The 25,403-nt window shown below is 40.9% G+C and overlaps 1 protein-coding gene across 3 annotated transcripts; it reads right to left on the bottom strand.

The window, feature by feature from the left end:
* Positions 1-328: 328 nt before the first annotated feature.
* ehmt1a (euchromatic histone-lysine N-methyltransferase 1a) lies at positions 329-24,608 on the bottom strand. Of its 3 annotated transcripts, none has more exons than XM_030059365.1 (23): positions 24,500-24,608; positions 23,681-24,123; positions 23,022-23,151; positions 22,477-22,559; positions 20,911-21,136; positions 20,266-20,411; positions 19,346-19,489; positions 18,361-18,665; positions 17,366-17,449; positions 17,148-17,236; positions 16,855-16,961; positions 15,937-16,059; positions 13,679-13,780; positions 11,770-11,874; positions 10,294-10,448; positions 8,134-8,301; positions 7,604-7,748; positions 6,944-7,021; positions 6,109-6,224; positions 4,419-4,505; positions 4,232-4,310; positions 2,112-2,287; positions 329-1,065 (listed from the first exon to the last, which is right to left on the bottom strand). In XM_030059365.1, the coding sequence occupies exons 2-23, from the start codon at positions 24,062-24,064 to the stop codon at positions 969-971; spliced, it is 3,129 nt and encodes a 1,042-aa protein (XP_029915225.1). In that variant the 5' UTR covers positions 24,065-24,123; positions 24,500-24,608; the 3' UTR covers positions 329-968. The 3 variants fall into 3 exon arrangements, with proteins under 3 accessions (XP_029915225.1, XP_029915228.1, XP_029915227.1); XM_030059368.1 differs by having other exon boundaries at positions 23,681-24,071; positions 24,500-24,527; XM_030059367.1 differs by lacking the exon at positions 24,500-24,608 and adding an exon at positions 24,327-24,490.
* Positions 24,609-25,403: the final 795 nt, after the last annotated feature.

Genomic DNA, 25,403 nt, shown 5'->3' with positions numbered 1-25,403 from the left:
GTGAGAGTCATTTCTATTCAGTCAAGCATAGACAGTTTTATATTTCAATACTAAATCAACAACAACAAAAATCCTTTCTGGCTTCCTTGGTGCTAAATCTGATCAAATGAGCATCTGTGGCCCAAATGGGAATCTCTTTGAGGGTCAAAGAAGTGGAAACGTTCCAGAGGCCCTGTCCTAAGAGTCAAGAGAAGCTGCCCTTAAACTAAAGGAGCTGGGTTCAACTCCCTGCCCTGCTGTGTTCAAACAGCTGCCAGCTCCAGAACCTGACATCTGACCTCAGTGTTAAACTGACAGCTGATCATCCAAAAATGACAAATGAGAGAGATGCTTTAAAATGTATTTAATTGCTAATTAGACATGTAGTAAAAAATTAGGTTCATAAAACATTACAGTCTAGTAAAAACATGATTTCAGTTTATAAATCCAATAATTTGATAATTGGCATTACTACAAAGAGAGGCCATAAGGGTTCAAGTTATCTGCTAAGATTCTCTGATTGACTCATTAATGTTTTTATTCATTCATTTCAAAATTGGTCCATATCACTTCAATGCCTATTCCTAGCTGTTTTTACCCTGGGTATTTACCTTGGTTGAAGCCAGGCTGCAGTTGAGATGGAATAATGAACGAAGTGTATAAATAAATTAGATCCTGTACTGGTAGATGGTGGAATGTGACATTTTTCATGAGTAGCTGGGAAACAGTAGATTTTAGAAGATCAACACAGTCCAATGAGTATAGACAAATTCATGCTATTCTGATGGCAGCTGCTGAGTCAAAGCACCAATTTTCTGTGATCAGGTTCAAAAGGCAGCGCCTCAGAGTCTAGAGCAGTGCATGGCAACATGGGGCAGTGTTCTGTGTGTGTGTGTGTGTGTGTGTGTGTGTGTGTGTGTGTGTGTGTGTGTGTGTGTGTGTGGAGAGAGGGAGGGGCATGCTAGTAAAACCATCAGTGAGTTATGCATCTATCTGTTAGCTGATGAGTGGCGGCACTTTGGAGAGCCACACTGGCAGCTGAAGTGCTTGCTCTTGATCCTCCAGTAGTGATCGCCATAGTCAAACCTGGCAGGAGAGTAAAGAGGAAGAGACATCTACTCATCTATTATGGATAACAATCACACTGGCTTCACACATGCATGAAGGTTTTCTGGGGCCAAAAACACTCCTCATGTTGTCTGTTTCAGTCCTGATGCTATCCATTTCTTATTCTACTGGCTAGCCAAGTGGCCAGACCTGTAACACTAGCAGACATCAACCGGGCTGACGAGCCAACAATCCAGTAGCTGGTCAGATGTTATCTAGGCAGCTAGTTAATGCAGTTTTTATGCAATTTAATACTGAATGGTCTCTGATAAAATGCTTATGGAGGTTACCAAATCTGTACTCTGTGACTGAATGCATGGAGCTACAGCATAATATAATTGCATAAAAGCAAGTCTACAAATGATTTTAAAGTGATGCTAATGATGCTAAGGTTCTCTGGCATACTTATCCACAATCTAAGAACCCATGATTTAATTTAAGATATTTGAAACTGGGTAAGACATTTTGAAATGGGGGTATTAGAGTAAAAAGTTCCTCCTAGTTTTGGCATGTATGTTGCAGTCTGGGATGTTTTCTAAAATAATGTTAAAAGATGATTGTTCTGGCTGTTTAAACCAATGTTCTCTGTGGGAAATGATGTCACCATAGAAACAAGGCAATCAGAATAGGCCCAAGTTGGGTCTCATTAAATATCAACCAGTCATTTAGAATCTTAAATTTATCATCCTGCCCATGCTTTCGCAGCCCTTGCTCATGTCACGTAAGAAGGCAGGGTCACCATTATTACCAGTCAATCAACAGCCAGTGGCTCATTAATAATAAATTATGTCTCTAAAACCGCTTGTTAGATTCTAGGTGCAAAAGGAACCTTGGAAAAGAGGTTGGCTTAATGATTTGCTCAGTTTTCCTTCATTTAAATGCTACAGTTGTGTTTTTACACAGTTCATCCGATTGCCAGGACCTTTCAAGGGCGGGGACAAACTGCTGCTGCATAAAACCGAAAATCCACAGTTCATTTCCACAGTAATGTCATAACCACACTGAGCATGTGTACAGTCACTCACCCTATCTGGTCTCCAGCCTTAATGGGCCGACTGGAGAAGAGGGCTATCCGGGGGAAGCGCAGGTCCTGGTGCATGGTGAACACACGCACAGCCAGCAGGTTTGGCTCGCATAGGTGGTTGATGAAGCGGCCGATGTTGCCAAAAAGCCGTGCGTCAATACAGTGCACGTCACCTACCTGCGGGGGCGACACAGATCCACAGATGCTGGACTGAACAGACAAGAGACGACTGCACAGTGCATGTTGAGCACTGTGGCCTCTCAGCTAAGAGGCTGTGGGTTTGAGTCCCAGCCCTGTCTGAGTGGAGTTCTGGTGTTTACCTAAGTTTCTAAGACATTGAGAAGGACTGGAGACTCAAAACTGAGGTTTCTCAACTACTGGGCTGCGGCCCAGCAGTGGGCTTTGAGCACCCCTTTGTGGTCCACGGACCCAACATCATGAAAGTGTTTGTGGTCTTTAGTGGTCTGTGGCAAAAACTTTGTTTTTCCATGAAGACTTAACCTGGTGTTTTGAAAACAAACTATTTCAGGATCTATGAGTAGATATACAGTAAGTGCAATAATCATTTTTCTATCACAGTATTTGACAAGACATGTCATGGGCCTGTCAATCAACCTCACAGCTGCACAAGAAAAGTTTCAGATCAAGTCAGATACAAGATGAGTTCAACACAAGAAGAGTTTTCTAAAAAGAGAAACAAGATAGGGTTAGTATTCCTCTGAAAACTTCTAAGACTGTCTGCAGAAATAACCCATATTATATCAAGTATGGATTTACAAGGGGAATATCGTCAAGCTGTAGTCTTTGTTTCAATTTATTTTATGTAATCTTTAAGAATAAATTCTTATTTACAACAATGGCCTGTTGACACTGACACGTTTTCCAATAAGAGATTAAATAATTCAGTGAAGAATTCATCTTGTGGGTCCTGAGGTAGTAAAGGTTGAGAAACCCTGCTCTAAACTGCACATGGCTATGAAAAGAAGTGTCTGCCTATCTGTGTAAATTATGTGATCGTCTGGTGACCTGTCCAGTGTTGTCTCCCTGCCTTGCACCCAATGCATGCTGGGATAGGCTCCAACCCCCCACCACCCTGAGTGGGAAAAGGCAGGTAAAAAAAATGTAGAGGATAAACATGTTGCAATTAAATGCTGCACTTGGTCAGACAAGTGTGCTCTGTGGATGAGTAACTGTGCAGTGCCCCCTCTTGACTAACAAGTGAATGCACTAACACAAAGTCACAAGTGACTGGTGTTTTTTTTTTTTTTTTTCTTAAATCACATGAAATACAGTGGAATTTTGAAATTATTCAAAACTAGTGAGAAGATGAGAACTGAATAGATGCAGCTACTATATTAATTTGTGACATGTTTCAAGTTTGGGACTCTTCGAGGGATAGTTCACCCATTCTGAAACAAACTTCTTTTCAGCCCTAACTGCTATGGAGGACAATAGTGTCCTAGTAAGCTCCTGCTACACATCAAACTCTAACTTTGTCTATTAAACAACTTCAGTGGATTAAAGCAGTTATTTTTCAGAATGGTAGCTGGAAGGAAGTCCACCTCAGTGTCAGCAGGCTAACAGTTAGCATTTGGAGCATCCAGCCAGTATCCAGCACTCAGTAACAATGAGAGGAAGATAGACCCACTACTGTCCTACAGAACAGCTGGGGGAGAAAGTGAAGGAATATCTTTTTTCAAAATGGTTGAACTGTACTTTTAATGTACAGTTCATCCAATTTATCAGTCTAAATTACAAAGTGAGACAGGAGCAGAGTAGAACACCATCTCAATTAATTGAGAGGCTTTAGATTTACCCTGTGTGCCCAAATGAAATGCTGATGATGGTATGATCACTGATAGGATTAGGGTTAGGGTTAGGGTTAGGATGAAATCCAAACTGCTCCTAAACAACAGTTAGCAGCACTTCATCGACAGACAGCTGGACTCGCCAACATCACATCTCTTCCCTCTCATGTCCCTTTGGTATCTGGTATTGTGTAAAGACTGGTGTGCAGCACAGTTTACTGACGTCAGGTTTCCAAACAGTTACCTCTTGCTGCCAAAGTGTTCACAGTTACTCAGTGCAGCTTTAAACATTCATGCAGGCTAATTATGTCACCTTATTGTCGAGGGTGAAGAGGAAAGAATCATTCTCTCTTTTGTCAGCTTCTCCGTCAGATATGATCTCCCCAACATACCTGTGGAGGCATTCAGTTAGAGGAAAGCTCAGAGCTCAGCTTCTCTTCAATATTTCATGCTGCAAAACACTACATTCAGTTGTTTCTTTTATGAGAGCCTGTCCTCACTCGCAAATGAATGTTCCTTGAGGAATATCCTGCATCGCCCTCACTCCCCAGCCCATCTTCTGTGTCCTGTAGAGCTGCAGCCGGGCTCTGAAACAAACAACAACCAGGCAGCAGCCATTACTTTTACAGACCTGGCAGCCGACAGAGAAGCAGCCGACCCAAACCTGGGTCAAAAAGTATTTCCAAACAATTCTTACTTTTGCCTTTTGCAATACATAGGGGTGTGGTTTGCTGCACAGGAAAACAAGAGCAAAATGTTTAGATTATCACAGGAAAAGAACTTTAATATATTTTGCTGACTAAAAACTTACACTGAAAAAAATTAACCCCTGAAACTATGTTTTTCCCTTAAGCCCCCCCTTAACTGGCTTCAAAGTTAGAAAAATGTTTTTCTTCAAATACTGTAAAACAACATCACCCACATATTGTGAAGATGCCACTGCTTTATGGCTGCAGCATTACATCAGATAGAAAATATCCATATGCCTTTGACATCATTCATACATTTATTCATTTATACACATTTCCCTGTAATTCAACAAGACCAGTTTGGTATGTTTGAAAACCTTTGGATCTCCACGAGAATTTAAAATAAAGCTCTGTGGGTTTGCACAAAGCTTGGCTGTGCAGCACGCTTTTGTAGGGAGGAACACACCAATGGCAGTGGCACAGTTGAAGGGGTAAAGGAAAACGCTTCAGTTGATTTTATATGAATTCACATTGCTAGGCAGTTGCTATGGTGTTCTGGGTGGTTGCTAGATTGTTGCTGTGGTGTTCATAATGGTTGCTAGGGTATTGCCAGGCAGTTGCTATAGTATTTGGGGTGGTTGCAAGGGGGTTGCTAGGGTGTTTGGTAAGGTGTGTGGGGTGATTGCTGGGTTGTAGTGGCAGCAGTGCTAGTGGCCACTGAGACAGAAAAGGAGGGAGCCAGAGCTACGTGTGTATCTCTGGCCCTGCCTGTGTCAGTGAGAGGGGACTCTCTAGCTAGCTCTTTTAATCACGCTTAAAACTTTAATTAAAAAAATAAAATAAAATAAAATAAAAATTGCCAAATCATATCACTTAGACAATTGATATCCCGCTTCTCCTCAACAAGACGCACATTTTTCGTATTTTGTGTGTGTCTGTAGCACAAAATGTGTGCAACATACAGCCTGGAAAAAATTCACCAATTCTTCTGTAATGGGCCAAAAATCATGTTTTAACTGGAATTGCGAAAAATCAGTACATCGGAATGCTTATAAAAGTAATTGCACGCTTTTTGCAATCGGGCCGCACGTTTTTCATATTTGGTGCATGGAGGTAACGCCAAAACTGTGGGCAGAGCTACGCACCAAAATTTGGTGGACTAGTAATCATACAAGATACACACGTTTGTCTCAAGGTACACACATAATAACAATAATAAAATTGTCCAAAATAAAACTAAAATAGATGGCAAGAATATTTTTTTACTGACGACCTGATCTGTCTTGATAAAGTAAACACCCACCAGCTCATACTGAAAGATGATTTTTCTATACAATGTTATCATAATCATTATTATTAGTAGTAGTTGTAATAGTAGTATTAGCAAATACAGTTTGATCCAGGTCTGATCAGCCAAACGATCAAAGAAATGTTTTCTTTTTGACAACCCCAAAGAATTTTAAGAGTTAATGTCCTCCGTGGAGCGGGCAGGCTGGCTCACCTCAGTCCATTCTGCACCACTCGGTTCCTGCAGGTCCTCCAGCAGGAGCAGGCGTGATTACACTCAAACAGCACCGGAGGTTCCCGCTCACAGAAATCCAGTGGCAGACGACCTTCCTGCACACACAAGAAGAAATAAGTTACCTTATCCTGTGAGGAATGAAAACATCTTTATTTCTTTAGACAGTGTATCTGCAGCTTTGAATGTGCCAAGTTTAAGACTTCATAAGACCTTATAAACACTATGTGGAACTTCTTTACGTACTAAAGAAAGTTCTGAAGCTATGAAAGGAAAATATCAAAAAACACAAGAAGAAATTAATTGTTTCAAGTGTACTATGCAAGTGAGGACTGTTTAGCCTCAGCTGACAAAAGTCAAGCTTAGGATGAGAACCATGGAGTCTCAACCTTGAGGCTTTGTGATTATTCCACAACTATTGTTCCTAACCCTAACCCATGTACACTCAACCATCAAATTTCATGCTTATTCCACATTGTTCTGCCAGTTGAGCCTCAAATGTTCTCACTTCAATTCGATTTTAAACAGTGCACCTGTAAGAGAAATGAGCTCCACTTATATTTATTAATTATGGTGATGAAAACAAAACATTCTGTATTAATCTAAATTAAAGTTTGACATTTGGGTCATATTTTGGTCTCAGTTAAATGACAGAACTAATGGAATTGTACTCATTATGTTTCTTTGTCTTACATTCCTACTCTCTCTGCTAAATATCCCTCCAGGAAAACAAAATGTCAAAACCATCTAATGTTGAACCAGTATCAAAAGGAAATGTAATGTCACATTCTGTGATGTGTGTGCATGCATGACTTACGCTGTCATACCAACACCGCAGACTGAGCTGACCACACATGCAAGTGCTGGATGAGCAGTCGTCTGTACAGGTGCAGTGCTGAGGGAGAGAGGGGCAGCATCACTGACAGACAACACATTGCTTTGAGCCGCGCAACACATGGCATTTGGTTAAGGCTTTCACACAAATATTACATTATTATGAGTGCATATAGATCACTTAAGTCACTTAACCAGAATAATCAACTACTTAACAATAAATGGAGAGAATTTACAAAAAATAAATAAATAATCCCATTTATCCCACATCCTGAAAAATGGTGTTTCTACAATGGTGACATCATTCTGAACCAGTTGGTCTTAAATTATCAATCAATAAAAATTTCTGCCCCTAAAAACATCATATTTCAGGCTCGTCCCATGTGCCTTTCTGTCCCTAGCTGATCTCCCATTGGTTTGCACAGTTGAAAGATGCCTCTCTGTATTAAGCTTTAAAAGGAGACACATTAAGGATCTATCCATTAAGGATGCAAGAGGCTCCCAAAATGCCACTTCATCATGACTTTACCCATCAGCAACAGTTTATTAACACTTTAGTTTGGTTCAACTGGCTGGGTGTTTTGCTCAAGGGCACATCAAAAGCAGTTTTGAAGGGAGGGAGGGAAGAGCAGCAGACTCTCACCTGTAAGTGAGTGATGTCCTTGTCGATGTTCAGCGGGGAGGTCACACAGTTGTCTGCGATGTATTTAAAATTTTGGGGGCAGGGCTCACTGTCAACGCCATTAACGCAGCTTATAGGAACAGCCTCGTACCCTCGAGAGATGTCTCTGCAGGGAAGGAAACATAAAAACCTGATCTGAATGGGTTTGTGTGTGTTTATTTAACAGGGTCTAACATTGCATGTGTTTATTTAATAGACTGAGCAGATGACGGTGGTTATGTTTAAGAATGTTAGCTGGGGGGAAGTGCATCTCTCTTGGTCTGATATATTCTTTAGACTCCATGATATGCCAAAAATTCCATTACAGGTGAAAAAACAGCTTTTAGCTTGACCACCATGCATTTTCTAAGATGGGTAGAAACCTTGACAGATTGAGGAAATGTGTACAAATACAACTCTTCTATAAATAACTGTTTTAAACAAGAAACATAAGAGAATATTCATGCATTTTTTGCTCTTTCCCTCCCACACTGAGCTGTGTAGCTGTTTACCTGTTGAGGACTCGTTCTCCATGGCAATCCCTGCCTCTCCTGGCGTCGGTCAGCTTCTTGTTGGTGTTGAGCGCCACCCAGACCTTGGAGCTGTAGATGCAGCAGTCCAGAGCGGTTTCTCCCTCCCTGTTCCTCTGGTTGACGTCAGCTCCTCGAGACAGAAACAGCCTGGAGATGGACAGTGTCAAGGTTAGAGGGCTGCCAGTCACTCTCCAAAAAGAACAAAAGCCTCAGCTGAGTGGGAAGAGCATATTGTTTTGTTTTCATGATGTGGTCTCCCTCTCTGAGTCTCATTGCATTTTAACTTTGCTCTTACATAATCACTATGTTGAAACAATTAGTTGATTCATCGCTAAGTCATTCGATAGAAAATGAACCAATTAGCCGTTTTATTCATTTTCCAGGTAAAAATACCAAACATTTGCTGGTTATAGTTTCACAAACACCAATAATTATTTGGCTTGACCCAGTTTCATGTAATTACAAAATGCCAAGTAACAGCAACAACGTGTGATCGACAATAACAATATTAATTTGTGGCAGGTCTATCTAATAACACTACAAACAACAGCGACCCTGACATCTGACCTCCTTGTTTTTAGTTCACTTTAATTTTTGGTCGATGTACTGTAAGAATCAAGATTGAATCAAGGTTGCAGGTTTTTGGAACTTTCATTTATAAGTCAGTAACATCACCGATCAACTTAATAATCTATGAATAAAAGGCATAAAATTTTGCTTTTGAATTGAAAGTAGAGTTCTCATATTCTGCCCGAACCCGACCCCGAAAATGTCGGGTCGGGTCGGGCCTAAAATTTACGTGAATTGGGCGGGTCGGGGCGGGCTTCGGGTTCTGTGGGGGATTTTTTTTTTTTTTTTAAATAAAAAAATAGAATTATGTGTTCTGTTATTGATTATGACGTTTCATTTTTATGTGACTGGTGGAGAGAGTGAGAGACTGGATTGGATTTGGAGGCTAAACTTCCAGTGACAGACAGACAAACAGCTGCGCGAGCGCAGCGCAAACAAGTGAGAGAGAGTTGCAGCAGTATCCGGCTGTGCTGGCAGACACGGCAGCAGGGACGGTTTTTGTGGCGCAATCTAGTTGGGGGCGCACGAGAAAAAAAAAAAAAATCTCCAGTTTTCTAGACTACCGTATTGACCCGCACATGCCGCGGCACCATCAGTCGGCATCAGGCGGGCCGGACGCGGCACCGTCATGCCGCGGCCGGCTCGCCTGATACCGACTGATGGTGCCCCGGTGCCGCGGCCGACCGGCTCTGCTAAATAATGGCGAATTTGGCGATTTTTTTTTTTTCGGGCTTTATCGGGCTGTCGGGCCTAAAGTTCGGCTAATTAGTCGGGTCGGGTCGGGCCTCGGGCTGGCCCAGTCAGGCCCGGGTCGGGTCGGGTCTTAATTTTCAGGCCCGATGAGAACTCTAATTGAAAGACCAAATATGTTTTTCCATTATCAAAGTAAACATATCATATCATGTAAATCTTACTGAAGATGAATCGACTACTGATTAATTACTAACATCCCTTTCTGGAATGGAGGCTTATTATCTCTATGTCACTGTGTTTTATTTCTGTATTTTATGTGCATGCTGCTCCATACAAATTGCCCCGAGAGGAATTAATAAAGTTGTTTGAATTGAACTGAATTATTCAACTGATGCAAGAACATCAAGTAAACAGCCAAAATGTGCTGTGACGTCATGAGGTCCTACACAGACTTTTCTGTAACTTGTGTCACTTTGCTTATACCATGTCTTTGTACTCCCTCTCCAAACCTATCACATTTTACACATTACACTATTATCAAAGGGAAAACAGTGAAATCTCTGAATAGCAACACAAAGATAATTACGTTGAGTAGGGACTGACCAATATGGGACTCTGAAGGCCAACACCAACACAGATGTTTTCTGTTTGAATTTGCCAAAAGCAGATATTCATGCCAATATTCAATATCTAGATCTAAAATCTGACTATTTCAGTTTAATAAAAAGTAGACACATATGCAGTGTTTCCACTACCTCGAGTAATCAAACATCCATCATGAGAGAAGTGGACCAGATCTGATTTTGAATTAAGTCAAAACCAACCAGATGTATCAGCCTAGGCCAAGTTCACTCTGTTCCCAGAGTGCAGACTCACATCACACACTCCAGCTTGTTTTCTCTGGCAGCGACATGCAGCGGCGTGTCTCCGTGGACGTTGGCAGCATTAAGGTCGCACTGAGCCTCCAGCAGCGCCTGGGCGGTGTCGTCACAACCCGACAGCGCTGCCCAGTGGAGGCAAACATTCTCCTCCTGGACACAAGCAAGGTCAAACGTCAGCTCCAGAAACACCTCATGTATTTCCAGCCGTGGCATTAGCCGACACACTCATCCAGAGCAACTAGTGTCTTTGGAAAGAGACCCGTGTTGAGTTCAAAGCACACCATGCAGTCATTACATGTTACTCATTTCAAAGGTAATGCCAACATGTATTATTATTTCTTGTGAGCAGTAAATTCTTATATATAACATCCCTAAAATTGGTATCTGTTCTATCTATTCTTTGCTCCCCTCTGCATTATAGAATAATAATTCAACTTCAATTTAATCTTTCAAAAAAGGACAACAATTTTTATCATATTTTTCGTTTCTAACTTAAGTTATTACTGAAATTGAAATAGCAATTCATTACATAGCTGGTCAAGACTATTACCACTAGGGATACCACCTACTTGTCTGGTAAAATACGACTTGAATTTGCAAATTCGCAAACACAAGATGGCAGGGTTGGACTGATATATTTTCAGACTGTACCCATCAATATCACCTTCAAACAGTAATGAAATGAAATTTGGCTGATTTTGAAATTTGGCCTTTTTAGAAGTGTGTCATTAATACAGTCATCAAATTAGCAACAGAAAAAAAAAAACTTTTTTTAAAAAACTAAAACTGTTTTAATTAATTTTCTTAAGACAGGCCTGTTTGAAAAGCTGAACCAGTTCTGCACTGGCATTTGTGGAAAAAAAAAATCATATTGGTATTTGCCATTATGAGAGGGGAGACTTCAGGTACTGGGATCAGCCTAAAAAAAAAGTCATATTTTTGGGGCACTTGGCTGTTGCTAAGACCAAGGTAAAAGGCTTGTATAAATAATACAAGGCCTGTAAGCTCATGAATATTGTTTTACTGGAAATTATAACACCCAATATGCTTTCAGTGTTGGCCTTAGCAACCTGATTTACATTACATGATTAGTACTATAATATAACTATCAAATGGCAAACTCTATGACACAGTTAGTGAAACCTGTCTGTAATCATAATTATCAAGAGGGTAAAAGAAGTGGGGGGTGCTTCTTTCCTTGCTCAAGCTGAGAGAGCAACACCCCTCCACCCTCCAGCCCCCATTACTGCAGCTAAAGTTCACTCAGCTGAGAGGCAAGGTAAAAATAATATGCATCCCAGGAGGTCACACACGTCGGCGGGTTGACCTTAACAGGTTACGGTCCTGTATGGGGTGTGAAAATGGCCCAGAGCATGCATGTGTTTTATGGGTGAGTGTGTGTTAAATCACATCTGTGTGTGTGTGTAGCACAGCGATGTGTCAAGTGTGCAGCATGTCTCCTGTTGCTGACCTTGTCTCTGATGTTAACATCAGCTCCTCTGGCCAGCAGCAGATGTACCAGCTCCTTGTGCTTGTACTCGATGGCCCAGGTGATCGAAGTCCACCCGCCGTCATCCTGCAAAGACCAACACACACAAACACACATAGGATTTGGGAGTCCCAAATCCCGGTCAGCGTATCGGCCAACACCAAGTCCCAATCCAATCACACATGTAATACAGCTATAATGAGTGTAGGCAGATAAAGGCAGGTTAAGATTATTCAACCGCTGCTCTGCTTTACCAGCAATACCTTACATCTCAGCTCTTTCCTTTAATGGGCTTACTTAACACACTTAAAGGGATAGTTCACCCATTTTGAAAAACATATTTAGCTTCCCTCCCAGCTGTTACGCAGGACAGTAGTGGTGCTATCTTCTTCTCATTGTTACTGAGTGCTGGAAACTGGCTGGATGCTCCGAATGCTAACTGTTAGCCTCCAGCATTTGAGCTGGACTTCCCCCCAGCTAACACTCAAAAATAACAGTCTTGATGCCTTTAATTTGATGATGTGGAGCAGAATTTTCATTGCCTGAAATGGCATAAAAAATGTTAACCATTACCAAAAATTAAAACAATTCCTACATGACAGCTAGAAGGTAAGTGAAATAATATCAAAATTTTCAAAACTGGTTACATATCCCTTTAAAAACATGGGCATATGTTTATGCATATGGAGTATACGGTAATTATATGAGTTCTTGTTGAGTTGTATGTATAACTCTCCTCAGTCATGTCCTGTAGCTGCTTGTGGAAGTTGCTGATCTGCAGCGCTGTGTCTGGATGATATGTGCAGATCCCAATCACTTCAAAATGCCACTTTAAGAACATTACGGCAGAGCAGCTAAGAGATCTTCCACTGTTGCATAACTACGTTTGAGTGCAGCCATGACCTAAAAACTTTCTTTTTTTCGGGTTTGTTAATGTTATTTTTCTTAAGGGGTGACTTCCTGACTGATTTCCTCTCCTGCTGGGTTTAAAACCTAAATGTAAAATTTCTAGATATTCCCAGATTTCCCATGAGAATTTATCCAATTCTGACTTCACCTGTCAAGAATCAACATCTCCAAATTACAAGATATTTCAGGAATTTAGTGTCGATAAGTCGCACACAGTAAGGCTGCATTTCCACCAAGGATCTCTCACAATAGCAGAAGCTTCTTTTTTTCATGGCTTTCGATAAAAAAACATGCAAAACATTCTTTCTGTAGTCTTTCTCAAGATTTCTTCCATTTTTACTGTGTTTCTCTCATATGTTGTTACATACAAGATTTTTGATAAACAATCAGCAGTAATCTGGACATGATGACCAAGCAGCTAAAGACAAATTAGAATGGCTGGAGCAGTGTGATTAGTTCAGAAAAATGATTCCCTTTCTTGTGATGCAGCCTTTAAAACCAGGAGAAGGCAACAATTATGTCACAAATATATGAATATTACAATAAAAATCCCAGCTGATATCTAGTCTCAACTCACAATACTTTTAACATATTTATAAACCTCAAAATACACTTTGATTTTCAGCATTACATGACCTGGTGGATAGTTAAAAATACAAACCTTGCATGCACTGACAGTTGCTTCTATGCTACGAACTTCGCCAAATATGATTTAAATAACATTAGTTGTTGTACAGGTAAGGTTATGCTGAGCATGAAAAACCTTACATTCATCCATGTTTCTCGCTTTTTCTCTCTCTCTCTCTGAGCTGGACCAGAAGTTACAGAAATTGTAATTACCATCTACCAGCTGGGAAATTCGCACTTCAACTCTAACATGAGTGCAGTATGAAGTCAAGGATTGGATGAATGAACATATGATCAGATAGTGAAGCAGCAGCAGTTAGTAAACATACGTGTGTGTGTGTGTGTGTGTGTGTACCTGACAGTTGATGTATTTGGATGCCTTGGAGAGCAGATGATGAACGATGTCATAATGTCCCAGTTTAGCTGCTAAATGCAGACAGGTGGAGCCCCTAATATCCTGGGATGACAACATGATTCACATTGAATGTCACCCTCTACCTCCGTTACTGTTAAGCAAACAAGGAAATAGCATTTAAGAGGCATCTTGCTTTTACATATTTTTTCGTTCAAACAGTCTGTTGTTCCAACATTCCAACTTTGCTCATTGTCTTCACACATTTCACATTCTTCAGGATGAATTCAGCTGAAATCATGGTGTCTTAGGAAGAGCAAACAGGATTTTCACTATGGTGCCATGTTATCACTCTGTCAGTATGAAAACTGCAGCGTTTATATGATGTAAGCAATAATTTGTGATGCTTTTAAAATACAATGTTTCAAACACACCACTAAGATGCTAAGATTGTAGGTCATGTAGATATAATTATAAGGATTATATTCAATATGTGGATGAAAATCCTTTGTAGTCTATGACTGCCTAAAGACTGGAGCCCATGGACAACATCACCAGATTCTGAGTTTCCTCCCTTGAGACACTGTGGGTCTTTGTGCCTTCAGTTTGGTCTTCAGCAGGTGAAAAGCAGCTCAGCTGGGTTGAGGTCTAGAGACTGACTGGGCCATTGAAGAATATTCCACTTCTTTGCTCTCAGTAACTCTGGGGTTGCTTTCACAGTATGTTTTGGGTCATTGACCATCTGCACTGTGAAGCTCTGTCCTATCAGTTTAGTGGCGTTTGGCTGAATCTGAGCAGATAGTATAGGCTCTGGTTCCACTGGCAGCCATACATGTCCATGCCATAACACTACCTCCACCATGCTGGACAGATGATGTGCTCTGCTTTGGGTCATGAGCTGTTCCTTTCATTCTCCACACTTTGCTCTTCCCATCAGTCTGGTACAAGTTCAGCTTTGTTTCATCTGTCCAAAGAACCTTGTTCCAGAATCAGGCAGGCTTTTTTAGATGTTTTTTTTTTTTTTTTTTGCAAAGTCTAATCTGGCCTTCCTGTTCTTGAGTGACATATAGTGCTGTATACCCTCTGTATTTATTTTCTCACAAACATCTCTTGACTGTAGATTTACATTTGAACACTGATACGCCTAACTCGTCCAGAGGGTTTCTGACTTCCCTAGATGTTGTGAGTGGGTTTTTCTTCACTGGGGAAACAATTCTTCATTCATCCACTTTAGATGTCTTCTGTGGTCTTCCAGGTCTTTTGGTGTTGCTGAGCTCACCAGTGAATTCCTTCTTTTTCAGGATATACCAAACCATTGATTTGGCTGCTCATAAAGTTGTTCACATCTGTCTGATACTTTTTTTTTTTTTTTGGCTTTTTGAGCCTAATGATGGCTTCCTTCACCTGCATAGACACCTCTCTGGATGACATGTTGTGGTTTCTGATAAACAGCTACCAAATGCAAATGCAAACACTTGGAATGAACTCCAGACCTTTTATTTTCTTCATTTGTCATGGAATAATGGGGGAAAGGCCACAGCTGGCCATGAAACTGCCTTTTAGTCAAGTGTCCAAGTACTTTTGAGACTTTGAAAATGGGGTGGCAATGTATAAAACTGGCTGTAAATCCTTAACGGTTAATGCCATATTTTTTTCAACCCCTTAAATTAAAGCTGAAAGTCTGCACTTCAATCACGTCTTGATTCCTCCATTTCAAATCCACTGTGGTGGTGTACAAGGGCAAAATTATGAATACTGTGTCACTGTTCAAGTATTTATGAACCTAACTGTATAACTAAAATTTTACAAATGAATAAAATAATTTTTTTTCAACTTTAATTGTTTTTTATTATCAAGTCACAAAAAATAAATGTGCTGTGAGGTTACAAAGCCATGGGGTTACCACACACATGGCCTATAAATAATGTCCCAATATTTTTAGGCTATCTCGTGATACATGATGTACATATATATAAAGCTCCTCTAAAGTACTTCAGAAATGCTCAGTTTAACCCTTTGATGCACGGTCACACCACTATGAGGATTCTATTAGTCTATTAGTCCTAGCAAGTAGCACCAAAAACCAGCACTGTAAACACAAATAGACCACAACTCAATTCTGTTTTCAATGGGTGTATTAAACCAAGTAAGCAAAGCCATACTGGCACATGTTTGAGTGTGTGTGAGCGTGTAACTTGGTCCAACAGTCAAAGACACATTGGGTATTTTCAATATATCGCCCACCCCTAATCCCAACCAACCTTGTGGCTGACAGCAGCTCCAGCTCTGAGCAGGTACTTCACCGTATCCAGATGGTTGTTTTCACAAGCAGACATCAGCGGTGTTCGCTGCTCCTCATCAAACATGTCCAGGTTGGCTCCAGCCTACACAAACACACACACACACTTAAAAAAACGATCTAGAGACTGATGACTCTGTTTATTGTTCATTGATCTAGCCATCAATTTTTTCAATTAATCGACTAATCATTTTTTGATCAACCAAATATTAGAAATAATAGTTAATAAGGCAAAAACCTCTGCTGATTTGCTGGGCATTTGTCATTATAGCTTGCTAATTTTAAAATTGCTTCCACAGGCTTCAATTGGGGAAAAGCGAGCAGACCAAAGAAACTTGAATCCTATGTGTTTTTATGGAAAAAAACACTCAAGCGAAACGGTAATCAAAAGCATTAACTCCATGGGTGTTATGGTAAAGTATCTCAATATGATGCACTGAAGTGACCTGGTGAAAGACCTCCTTCCAAGAAGAGGTCAATTTAGAGTAAGTGAAAAAGAAAAGACATTTATTTCTCAATATTACTTCATCTAATTAAGATTAATAATGAATCTCATGGAATATTTTTTTTCCAGTGAGGCAAGATAACCCAAGTGATTTAAGAAGTTGAAGTACTGTAACTTGTAGAATGCTCATTTTCACACAGAGAATTTCCACTCCACTCTTTTAAGTGGACAAGTACTCAGTAGATTTTACACCTAACATTGTAAATAAATCTGTTTTGAACGAATTTTGTTGAATGTGTTACAGCTAATCAGGGTTGTTAGAATGACGCATAAGAGTGCTAAAATTAGCCAGCATTTCTGACATTGGACCTGGCAACCTGAATGAAACACAGATGTGAGTAGCAACAGCATCTGCTGCAGACAGGATCTCCATACCTGGACCAGCATGTGGCAGATCTCATGGTGGCCCTCAGCAGCTGCTGCATGCAGAGGGGTGCGCTTGTTTTGGCCCTCCATCAAGAAGTTGGGGTCTTTCCCTTCCACTGCAATATATACAGGTTTGGCTAAAGGTGTGTGTTGCCCTCTATGGGGTGTGCACACCCTGAGAGGTCAACTCAGTGCAATCCATCCAGACAGAACTGCGGCTTCTAATTCTAATCCATGCTAAAAACGTGCATTAACTCATTATAATTGAAGCTGCTTTGCACCAAATGGCAATTTTTCATTACCTAGCAGATGAATAACCTTCTGGAGCTCTCCTTGTTTGGCAGAGATGTACAGCTGCTTGGTGGGGTACTTCACTTTCTTTGGTTTCAAGCTAAAAAAAAAAAAAAAAAAAAAAAAAAAAAAAAGAGTAAATACTTCAATAAGTTACTAATATCAAACCACAAACTCTGATGCTACTCTATGACAATCAGATGACAAGTTATATCATAACATGCCTTACTTTTCATCATCCAGTGCCATCAAGATGCTCTCCAGTGACTCTTTAGGTGGTCGATCAGCAGCACTCTCAGCGTCTCCCTTCACCCTTGAGCAAGAATTTTTCAGACAGGATTTGTTTGAGAATGATGCCACAGTCTGGGATGTTATTTAAATCTTTAAATCAGTAGTTTTCAACTGGTAGGTTTTGGACCACGGGCATGTGGGAAGGCAAATAAAAAGTAAGAAAGAAAGAAATTTCAGAATGTAATGGATATCCAGTGCAGTGCTTAAATTTTGAACTACCGTTTCCCTCTGCGGCATGTAAGCAACACTAACTTCATAAATGATACAATAATTCATCACCTGAGATTGGAGTATGTCATGAATGCAGCATTGTGGCTGTGTCTCAAACTACATACTGAGGCAGCATTCAGAGCTAAAAGACATCAAGTCATGTCCCAATTTTTTTGCATAAAATGCTACCTGCTAAGGTGCCTCACTTTGTGTGGTTTCTGAAGGCAGATGTATCCTAGATGTACCCTGCATTGGGCAGGATGTCCCAATTCCAGAATATCCCATATTCATGTGTGCCATGGACAATTAAACCCAAACTATCACATACCTGCAGAAATTATATATAAATTGTTCTATAAACTTCAGTTTTATGTTTCAACGAAGTCATAAGTGTTGAAGTAACTTGTTTCAATGTGTACTGTTTATTCAATTCATGGGTTCATTCTATTCATGAGTTCAGTAGATTCAATGGGTGCACTAATGTAATTGATCAACTGCAAGTGTTACTATGGACAAACCACGTGTGGGCAGTGGAGCAGTAATGACAGCTGTCAAATGAGGCATCATAGCAACAGCATGACTTGGTAGCCCGTCTAAAACCAGAGTCCTTCAGAAGACCCCTGTACAAAAACACTGCCTGCTGAGGATGCTGTCTCAGCCTGTGCAGCAAGAAAAAGCAAAACAGAGGATGAGATAAGATGAATGGCAACAAATCCATCTTACATATTTGAGCAATCATCTCTGGTCCTATGTGGCTCGCTGGTCTTCTTGGCCCTGAGTATTTGGGGAACAGCAGGCGTGGCGGGTACAGATGGCAGGGTGGGTAGAGCAGGAGCGGTTGACAGAGCCGGCCCGGGTTCTGATCTAGGGACAGAGGGCACTGGGTCGGGCTTGATCTTGACCTCCTTTGCACCACTGGCGTCCTCCCCACAGTGAGGGCAAAACCTGCGATCCTTCAGGATGGAGGCACAGCCGTGATGAAAGCGGTGAGAGATGCTGCCATACGGCCGACACTCCATGAAGGTGCCCTGTGGAGGAGACCAGGAAACTATCACGTTAGAGTTTAGCGGATATGGGTTTTTGAGAGCTGGTGCCAGTTTTATTGATATTGAAGTTTCTGATAGCTAATATGCTATTCCAGTCTTCAAATTTAACATAAGGCAGCGTTGGGAAACAATGCCACTCAAGCACAAAAAACCATACAAAACAAGAAATGGAACCACCAGAATAAATGCAAATAGGATTTATTTGGGTACTAATATCCCAAGTTTTTTTTCAAAAGCATGAAGAAAAAGGCTTGTGAATGGAACAGTGACACACAAATGATTAACAAACAACACGTTTCTCCTGAAAGGATTAAGGTAGGAAGCCTTTGAGTCTTTAAATTTGATCACTCTTATGCCAACAATTTCCTAAAGTTTCCAAGTATTCTGTGTCTTCCCCAGAATTGTATTCTTGTCATCATGGACAAACATCTAAAATAGCATTTAGACCATGAGACACTAAGGAGAAGGAGAAGATGGCATTCATGCATAATTGTATAGAATCTGATCAGAATGTCTAATGCAGATCAATTCAAGCTAAGGGGTTCATAGGGTCAATAATTCTACAACCAAAATACAATCACTCAAACTGTGAAAACAGGAGGAATATTCTGCATCAGGTCTGCATGATGCCTAAAGTAAAGGTGTAGTTTGCTTCCACTCACCGCCCTACAGAAGAGGCCACAGCCAGGGCAGCACTGGTGCTTGACCATGCCGGCTCGGTGGTCCTCACACAGAACTAGGAGATGGACCGTGTTGGAGGGTCGCATCATTTCCTGCTTCATCACTCGACGCTGGCACCGACTCAACTGAGGAAAGAAACAAGAGAGCATGTGCCAGTGCAAAAACAACAATGGAACTATCCGTCATGTTATATGGACATGAGAAGCTATGCACAAATTAGGGTTTGACTGATATGAGTTTTTTGGAGGCCAACGCTGATAGTTTTGGAAGACAACTGCTGACACCTGTTTGACAATGCCCATGCCAAATAGTGATGATTCATAGCCTCCCCTGTGATTATGAATCCCCCACTATTCCTGGTAGGATGGAAAAGCCTCTGAACCAGATTTCAGTCCATGGGACACTAAAACTTTCCTGTGAACTGATATTCATGAAGTTATTTTGGGTAGGCTAGCAGTTCCTTGAAAAGGCATTAACTTATGACTTCTATCGACCTCTACTGACATTAAGCAGGAACTGCAAAGACATCAGTAGATAGAATTTGCAATCACACAGGTCTCTGGCAAGTGGAAAAGTGAATTTTGACAGCTTGAGTAATTGGTGTTGCTCAACACCATTATCAAACCCCTGCAAATGTATTCTGATTTTTTGTGCTATGAGAATAGCCTTAGGCCAAACTTTATTATTATATCTTAAGAGTTCTGATGACTTGGTAGAGGTTGTTGTTGGCCTGGTGGCATGCCAGGCGTGTACAGTACAATTATAGGGGAAACGCATTACAATGGCAAGGCAGGGTGAGTCAGGTTTTGCTGCAGGTTTTAAAAACTGACATCCCTGACACTGCTGTGGAAAATCCTCCCACAGTGAACTGAAAAGATTTCTCCAGCCTGAGTATGCTTACCAATCCATCCACGCTCTCGGTGGCCATGCAGGTCTGATCAGGCGTGGTGAGGCTGCCTCCGCTGTTGGGAGTTTCCATGCGACAACAGCATAGCGGCAACTCCTCAGCCAGGTCTGTTTCTGCCACCTCAGAATCCACCAGTAAACCTTCACATATAAAGCCCAGTGATTAGTTACATATCAAGGTAGTAGACTAACATAGGGGCCAAAAATCACCTACCATTTCATGTTCAACACTTCCCAATCATGAAATACATATATCTATGTTTGCCTTAATTTAACCACTTTGTAATCCCACTATGACCAAGAGTTTCATTTTTTTGTTGGAGGTGATAAATATGAATTCCTGCCCATCAGTGAAGAACTGTAGTGATGAATAAAAAAGATGGTGAGCCTTACAAGAATTGTCATAAACAACCACCAACAGAAACTCAATGAAATTAATATTTTCTTTAAAAAAGTCAATGCTCATATTACTTACATCAGTTTGATAGAACTTACCAAGATAAACATAATATGAATGTGGAAAAAGGAATTACTTCAACCTGTATATTTGATTAAATTCAACTCTATGAATAAAAATATAGGTAGACTGAAGACACCGAAGACACAAATTTGTGAGCTAACTGTCAGATTCATCAGGCACCTGAGAGTGCAGGTGAAAGCAGCTCTTCCTGGGCTTTCAGGTCCAGGCAGTCCAGAGCCAGCTCTGTGTATTCTACATGGCTGCCTTCATCCAGCTGTGCCGGCAACACAGGCTCATTCCTGACAGCCACCGCCTCTCCAGCCCTGAGAGTCTCAACTGGGATCGCTGGTTTCCCTCCATCTGCCACACCTCTGTCTGTCTCCACAGGTAAGACATGGTCCTCTTTCTAATCAGAGAAAACAGTGTAGATTTAAACATTTACAATCAGAAAAAACATCCCATCAACGAATGGAAACAGGTTGAACTTCTGCTGCAGCCTATATATGCATGTTCATACTGAAATGTCTGTGAGCAAGACAGTGAGCCCCTCCCAGTTCATCAAGAGCCAAATTCTACTTGAGTCTAGAGATCTAACACTATATATTGAATAATTACCAATAAACTCTGAAGTCACCGTGTTGTGTATTGAAAATATCAGTATTTTTTGTCTGTAAAATAAAGCAGCACATTAACAAAAAGATAGGTAGTTTTTGTAGTCAGTGCTAAAAAAGAGCCGACAAGACACTGGATTGCCTGTAGTGCCTAGGGTACTTTTCTGACCCATAAACTGTCTGTACAGCGGTGCTTTCCAGTCCTCACTCTTAGGAATAAGGAACAAACATATGGGGATGGTGAGGATGACGAACATGACAACTTTGTCCAGATCTCCAGGCCAATGCACCAAAGCTCTAGGTCGGAGAACTACATCTCAACCATGCACAAACACAAACCAAGATTTTTTTTTTTTTTTTTCAACATCGTAGTTTGTACATTTAAAACATGCTTCAAGATTTTCAACACAACTGAAGCTTGAATTCTGATAGCACTATTTGTGTTGCTGGAGGCAAAAACTGATCAAAATAATTTGATGATAATCTGGTGTGTCTTATTACCATTTTATGATGAATGGCACAGTTTGCAGCACTGCTGGGTAAAAGCAATATCACACTTGAGGTTGTCCAGTATAACAACACTACCTCTTATGTGATATTGCTGATGATAATTGCTGTTAATAATAACAGACCTGTGGCCATAGTTGGACAAACACATTGTCCATGTCATCATCTTATCACCATCTAAAACAGTTATCCTGATAATTTGTGAAATACAGTCTCACATTTTATCATGTTCTACAGTAAAAATGTTAACCATTCCATCTCTGTTTGACATTACAGCTGTCTGACAGTCATACAGGTGTGGTATCTCTGTATCCCATGGCTCTAAATGCATGGTGGTGGTGTGAAATCTTTGGGAGTGATACCCCAACTGACATACCACCCGGCAGACCTACACAAGCTGCTTCTTAAAGCTAAGAATATTTGCTGTTACTTATCCCTGTCTTCTCAGACACCTTTTAGGTGTGACCACAATTTAAATACTGAAGACATACAATACATGTAAATGTACCAAGATGACAACCAAAAATAAAAAATGTTTCAGACTGGAAATTGGTTAAGGTTGGTTAAGGTGTTCATTTGTTGTGATTGGTAAGAAGTCTGGGATGGATGAGTAAATGAACAGACTTACTTTTTCCTGCTGTTTCAGAACCTTGACCTTCTTCTTTGGGACCAGGTTGTACATGCCCATCTTCCTCTTCTTCCTTTTCACAGCTAAGGAAAGCATACAGAATAAGGTACGATGGCAAGAGGCCAGCAAACTACTTCATGTACAATGTGAGTAAACTGCAAAAAAAAATGGACCAAACATTCAAAATCAGCGGAATGTTCCTTTAAAATGCAGATTTCATTTCTACACCCATTTCTGTACATGTTCTTCCCTCTGAATACCTTTTTAATGTTAACAGCCAACAAACAACAGATATTTGCTAATCCACTTCTGACTTGTAACTGTGCCACTGAAGATGCTTTAGCATTATTTACTTGCCGCAGAGCTTCCAGTATGTTCTCTAGATGTCATTGTTTGCTGTATTACCTTCACTCCTCTGTGTTCTATTTGGAACTACAGCTTTCTCTGTGCTGCTGCTGGGATGACCCAATTTCCCCTCAGGGATCATTAAAGTTTCATTCAATCTAATACCGTCTGCAAATGAAAGAGGTGGGAGAGCGACAGACCTGGCTGAGGCTTGGTGGAGACAGCACCCCTGCCTCTGCCTTTCAGGCTCGGAGGAGCTTTCTCACGAGAAGGTGGTTTGGACATCACCGTGTCTTCTGAGCTCGGCTTGGCTGCCTTCCTGCCCACAGGCTTTGGAGGAAAAACAAAAAAAGATGCAACAACTAAGTCATTCTCGATGAGGTTTAAGTTAATATATTACAAAGGGAGGGCAGTTACAATCCAGTTAGTCAGTCAATTGTCACTATACTTGGTCCAAAGTTCTGGTCCAGTCAGTGTTGTCCATACATGATGTGATCGATTCAATACAGTTTGTATCTTCATATTTACTGCAGAAGTGATGAATACAATTCTGGGTGTACATTGGAACATGCAGAATTGTAGGAACATGTTTTATGATTATTCCATATTGTCATTATCGTTATTATTAGGAAGGGTTTCAGTGGGGAATTTACTTTATTTGCTGTTTGCATTGGCTTTTCACCCTGACCAGAATAAAATCCTGTAGGAAACTATTACAGTACTTTTTCGAAATTTGATGAAATGAAATGATTGGCTGAAAACAATTTTTAGAATTCCTTGCCATGAAAACTGGAAGATATTCTCCATGAACACAATACAAAGACATCAGTGTCAGCGTAATGATTATATGAGAGATTACCTTGAGAACAGGAGGACTTGAGGTCGTCGTGCTCAAAGCCTTGGCCTTTGCTATTACTGTTGGCTGTGCCGAGGCTGAACTGGAGGCTGGGTCCTCTGCACTCCCAGCAGCAGCAACTCTTTCCTTGACTGGGAAGAGAGTCTGGCTTCTGGGTGTTTCCAGAAGCAGACCACCGGCTGCTCTTCCAGACACCAGTCCTGGTTGTTTGTTGCGAGGAAGCACACCACTGTTGACAATGGGTGAGCCATGGAAGGGAGTTATCTTGACAGTGGGCCTCGGACCACTCTGAGCTCTTTGGCCCTTGGCTCCCATGGGTGTCTCAGGCATGGAGGCCGAGGCTCTTCTGCCCAGACCAGAGCCTTCACCAACTCCTCCAGGATCCATGGCTTTTCTAAATGGACGATCAGAGGAGCCAGTCGGAGTCTGGGGGCGTCAACAAGCACCTGAGGAGTTTCAACACTGGCTCAGAGTTGACTTTCAACACTGTTTAAATCCTCCAGTCAAGGCATGCAAAGTTTGCCTCTAGGAGAAACTAACTCTACCAGAAACTGTACTGTTTACAAATGTATGCATTACACATCTTTTTTTAACATTCGACTTGTGATAAAACAAAGTGCATCAGTACAAAACTACCACATCTTCGCACCTTTAGAGGGGAAGTTTAAAGATGGAAGAAAGCCTAAACAAAGCCAGCGCAGTGAACAAAAACTCATGCGAGAGGTCAGAGGGATCATGCAGAGAGTAAACAGCTTGCAAACGGAGTTAAAACTCCAAACGGGTACTTAATAAAAAAGTTACAAGCGCAGAATGACACCATACCAGCTCCTGTCGGTGTAGTTGTACAGAGGGAAGATAGTGGGGGGGTGAGTACGGTATTTCCACTTCCGCCCCCACCCGCTCAGCTTGCGTCATGTGACACAAGGCGCGGCTTCCTATTGGTTGTACAAAGATCTTTAGGTCTTGCACTGCATTCGAGTGCTGTCGGAAATACTGATTGTAACAATTATAATGACCCAACAAGTTGTTAATGTAACTGTAAGAGTTGAAGCGTCTTCTTCTCTACTTTATCATTTAGTTTCAGTTATAAAACGCATAGGCGGTGCAGTCACATGAAGGCGGTCGCACAAGGTAGGCTTGACTAGACTAAAAATAAGGAAATTCCAAGAGGAAAGCATGGTCGCAAAATACACACTTATAGTATGAGGGAGGTTTCTTTCCCATATAAACAGCCAGAAAGAAGCAACACATTCCTAAAATAAAGAATTACTGAATGACTTATTAAATTTCTTACAGTCTCACCTACAGTATTTAAGAACTGAATAATTATTCCACCATCCAGTTGAATCATGTCTATCAGTTTACTCCAGAGTGACATATTCATTCAATCAAGTCCCGAAATGAATTAGATGTACAAATATTCACAATATAAGTAGGTTAGTATTGTAGCCTATTTTGTTATTAGGTGCGTACACGTGGGTAGGGCTCTTAATTTGTGGTAAAACTGTATTTTCTTACTGTACGTTGCTGCTCGACATTCAGACTGTTGTTGTACGGTTCCGTTTTCAGTTTGAATTTTATTAACCCACCTTGTCTATTTTTACTCATTAAAGTATGAGTAGCATAGCGTGTGTGTTTCCTCGTCCTGTTCCGCACGTGCTTACAACTGTCAAAAATTTGAATATTAACGAACAGCACAGTAGTTTATAGAAGTTATTACACACAG

Source organism: Myripristis murdjan, chromosome 9 (assembly GCF_902150065.1).
Source record: "Myripristis murdjan chromosome 9, fMyrMur1.1, whole genome shotgun sequence".
NCBI lineage: Eukaryota > Metazoa > Chordata > Actinopteri > Holocentriformes > Holocentridae > Myripristis > Myripristis murdjan.
Note: the sequence above shows the minus strand (reverse complement) of the source record. Positions and strands in the feature narration are given on the sequence as shown.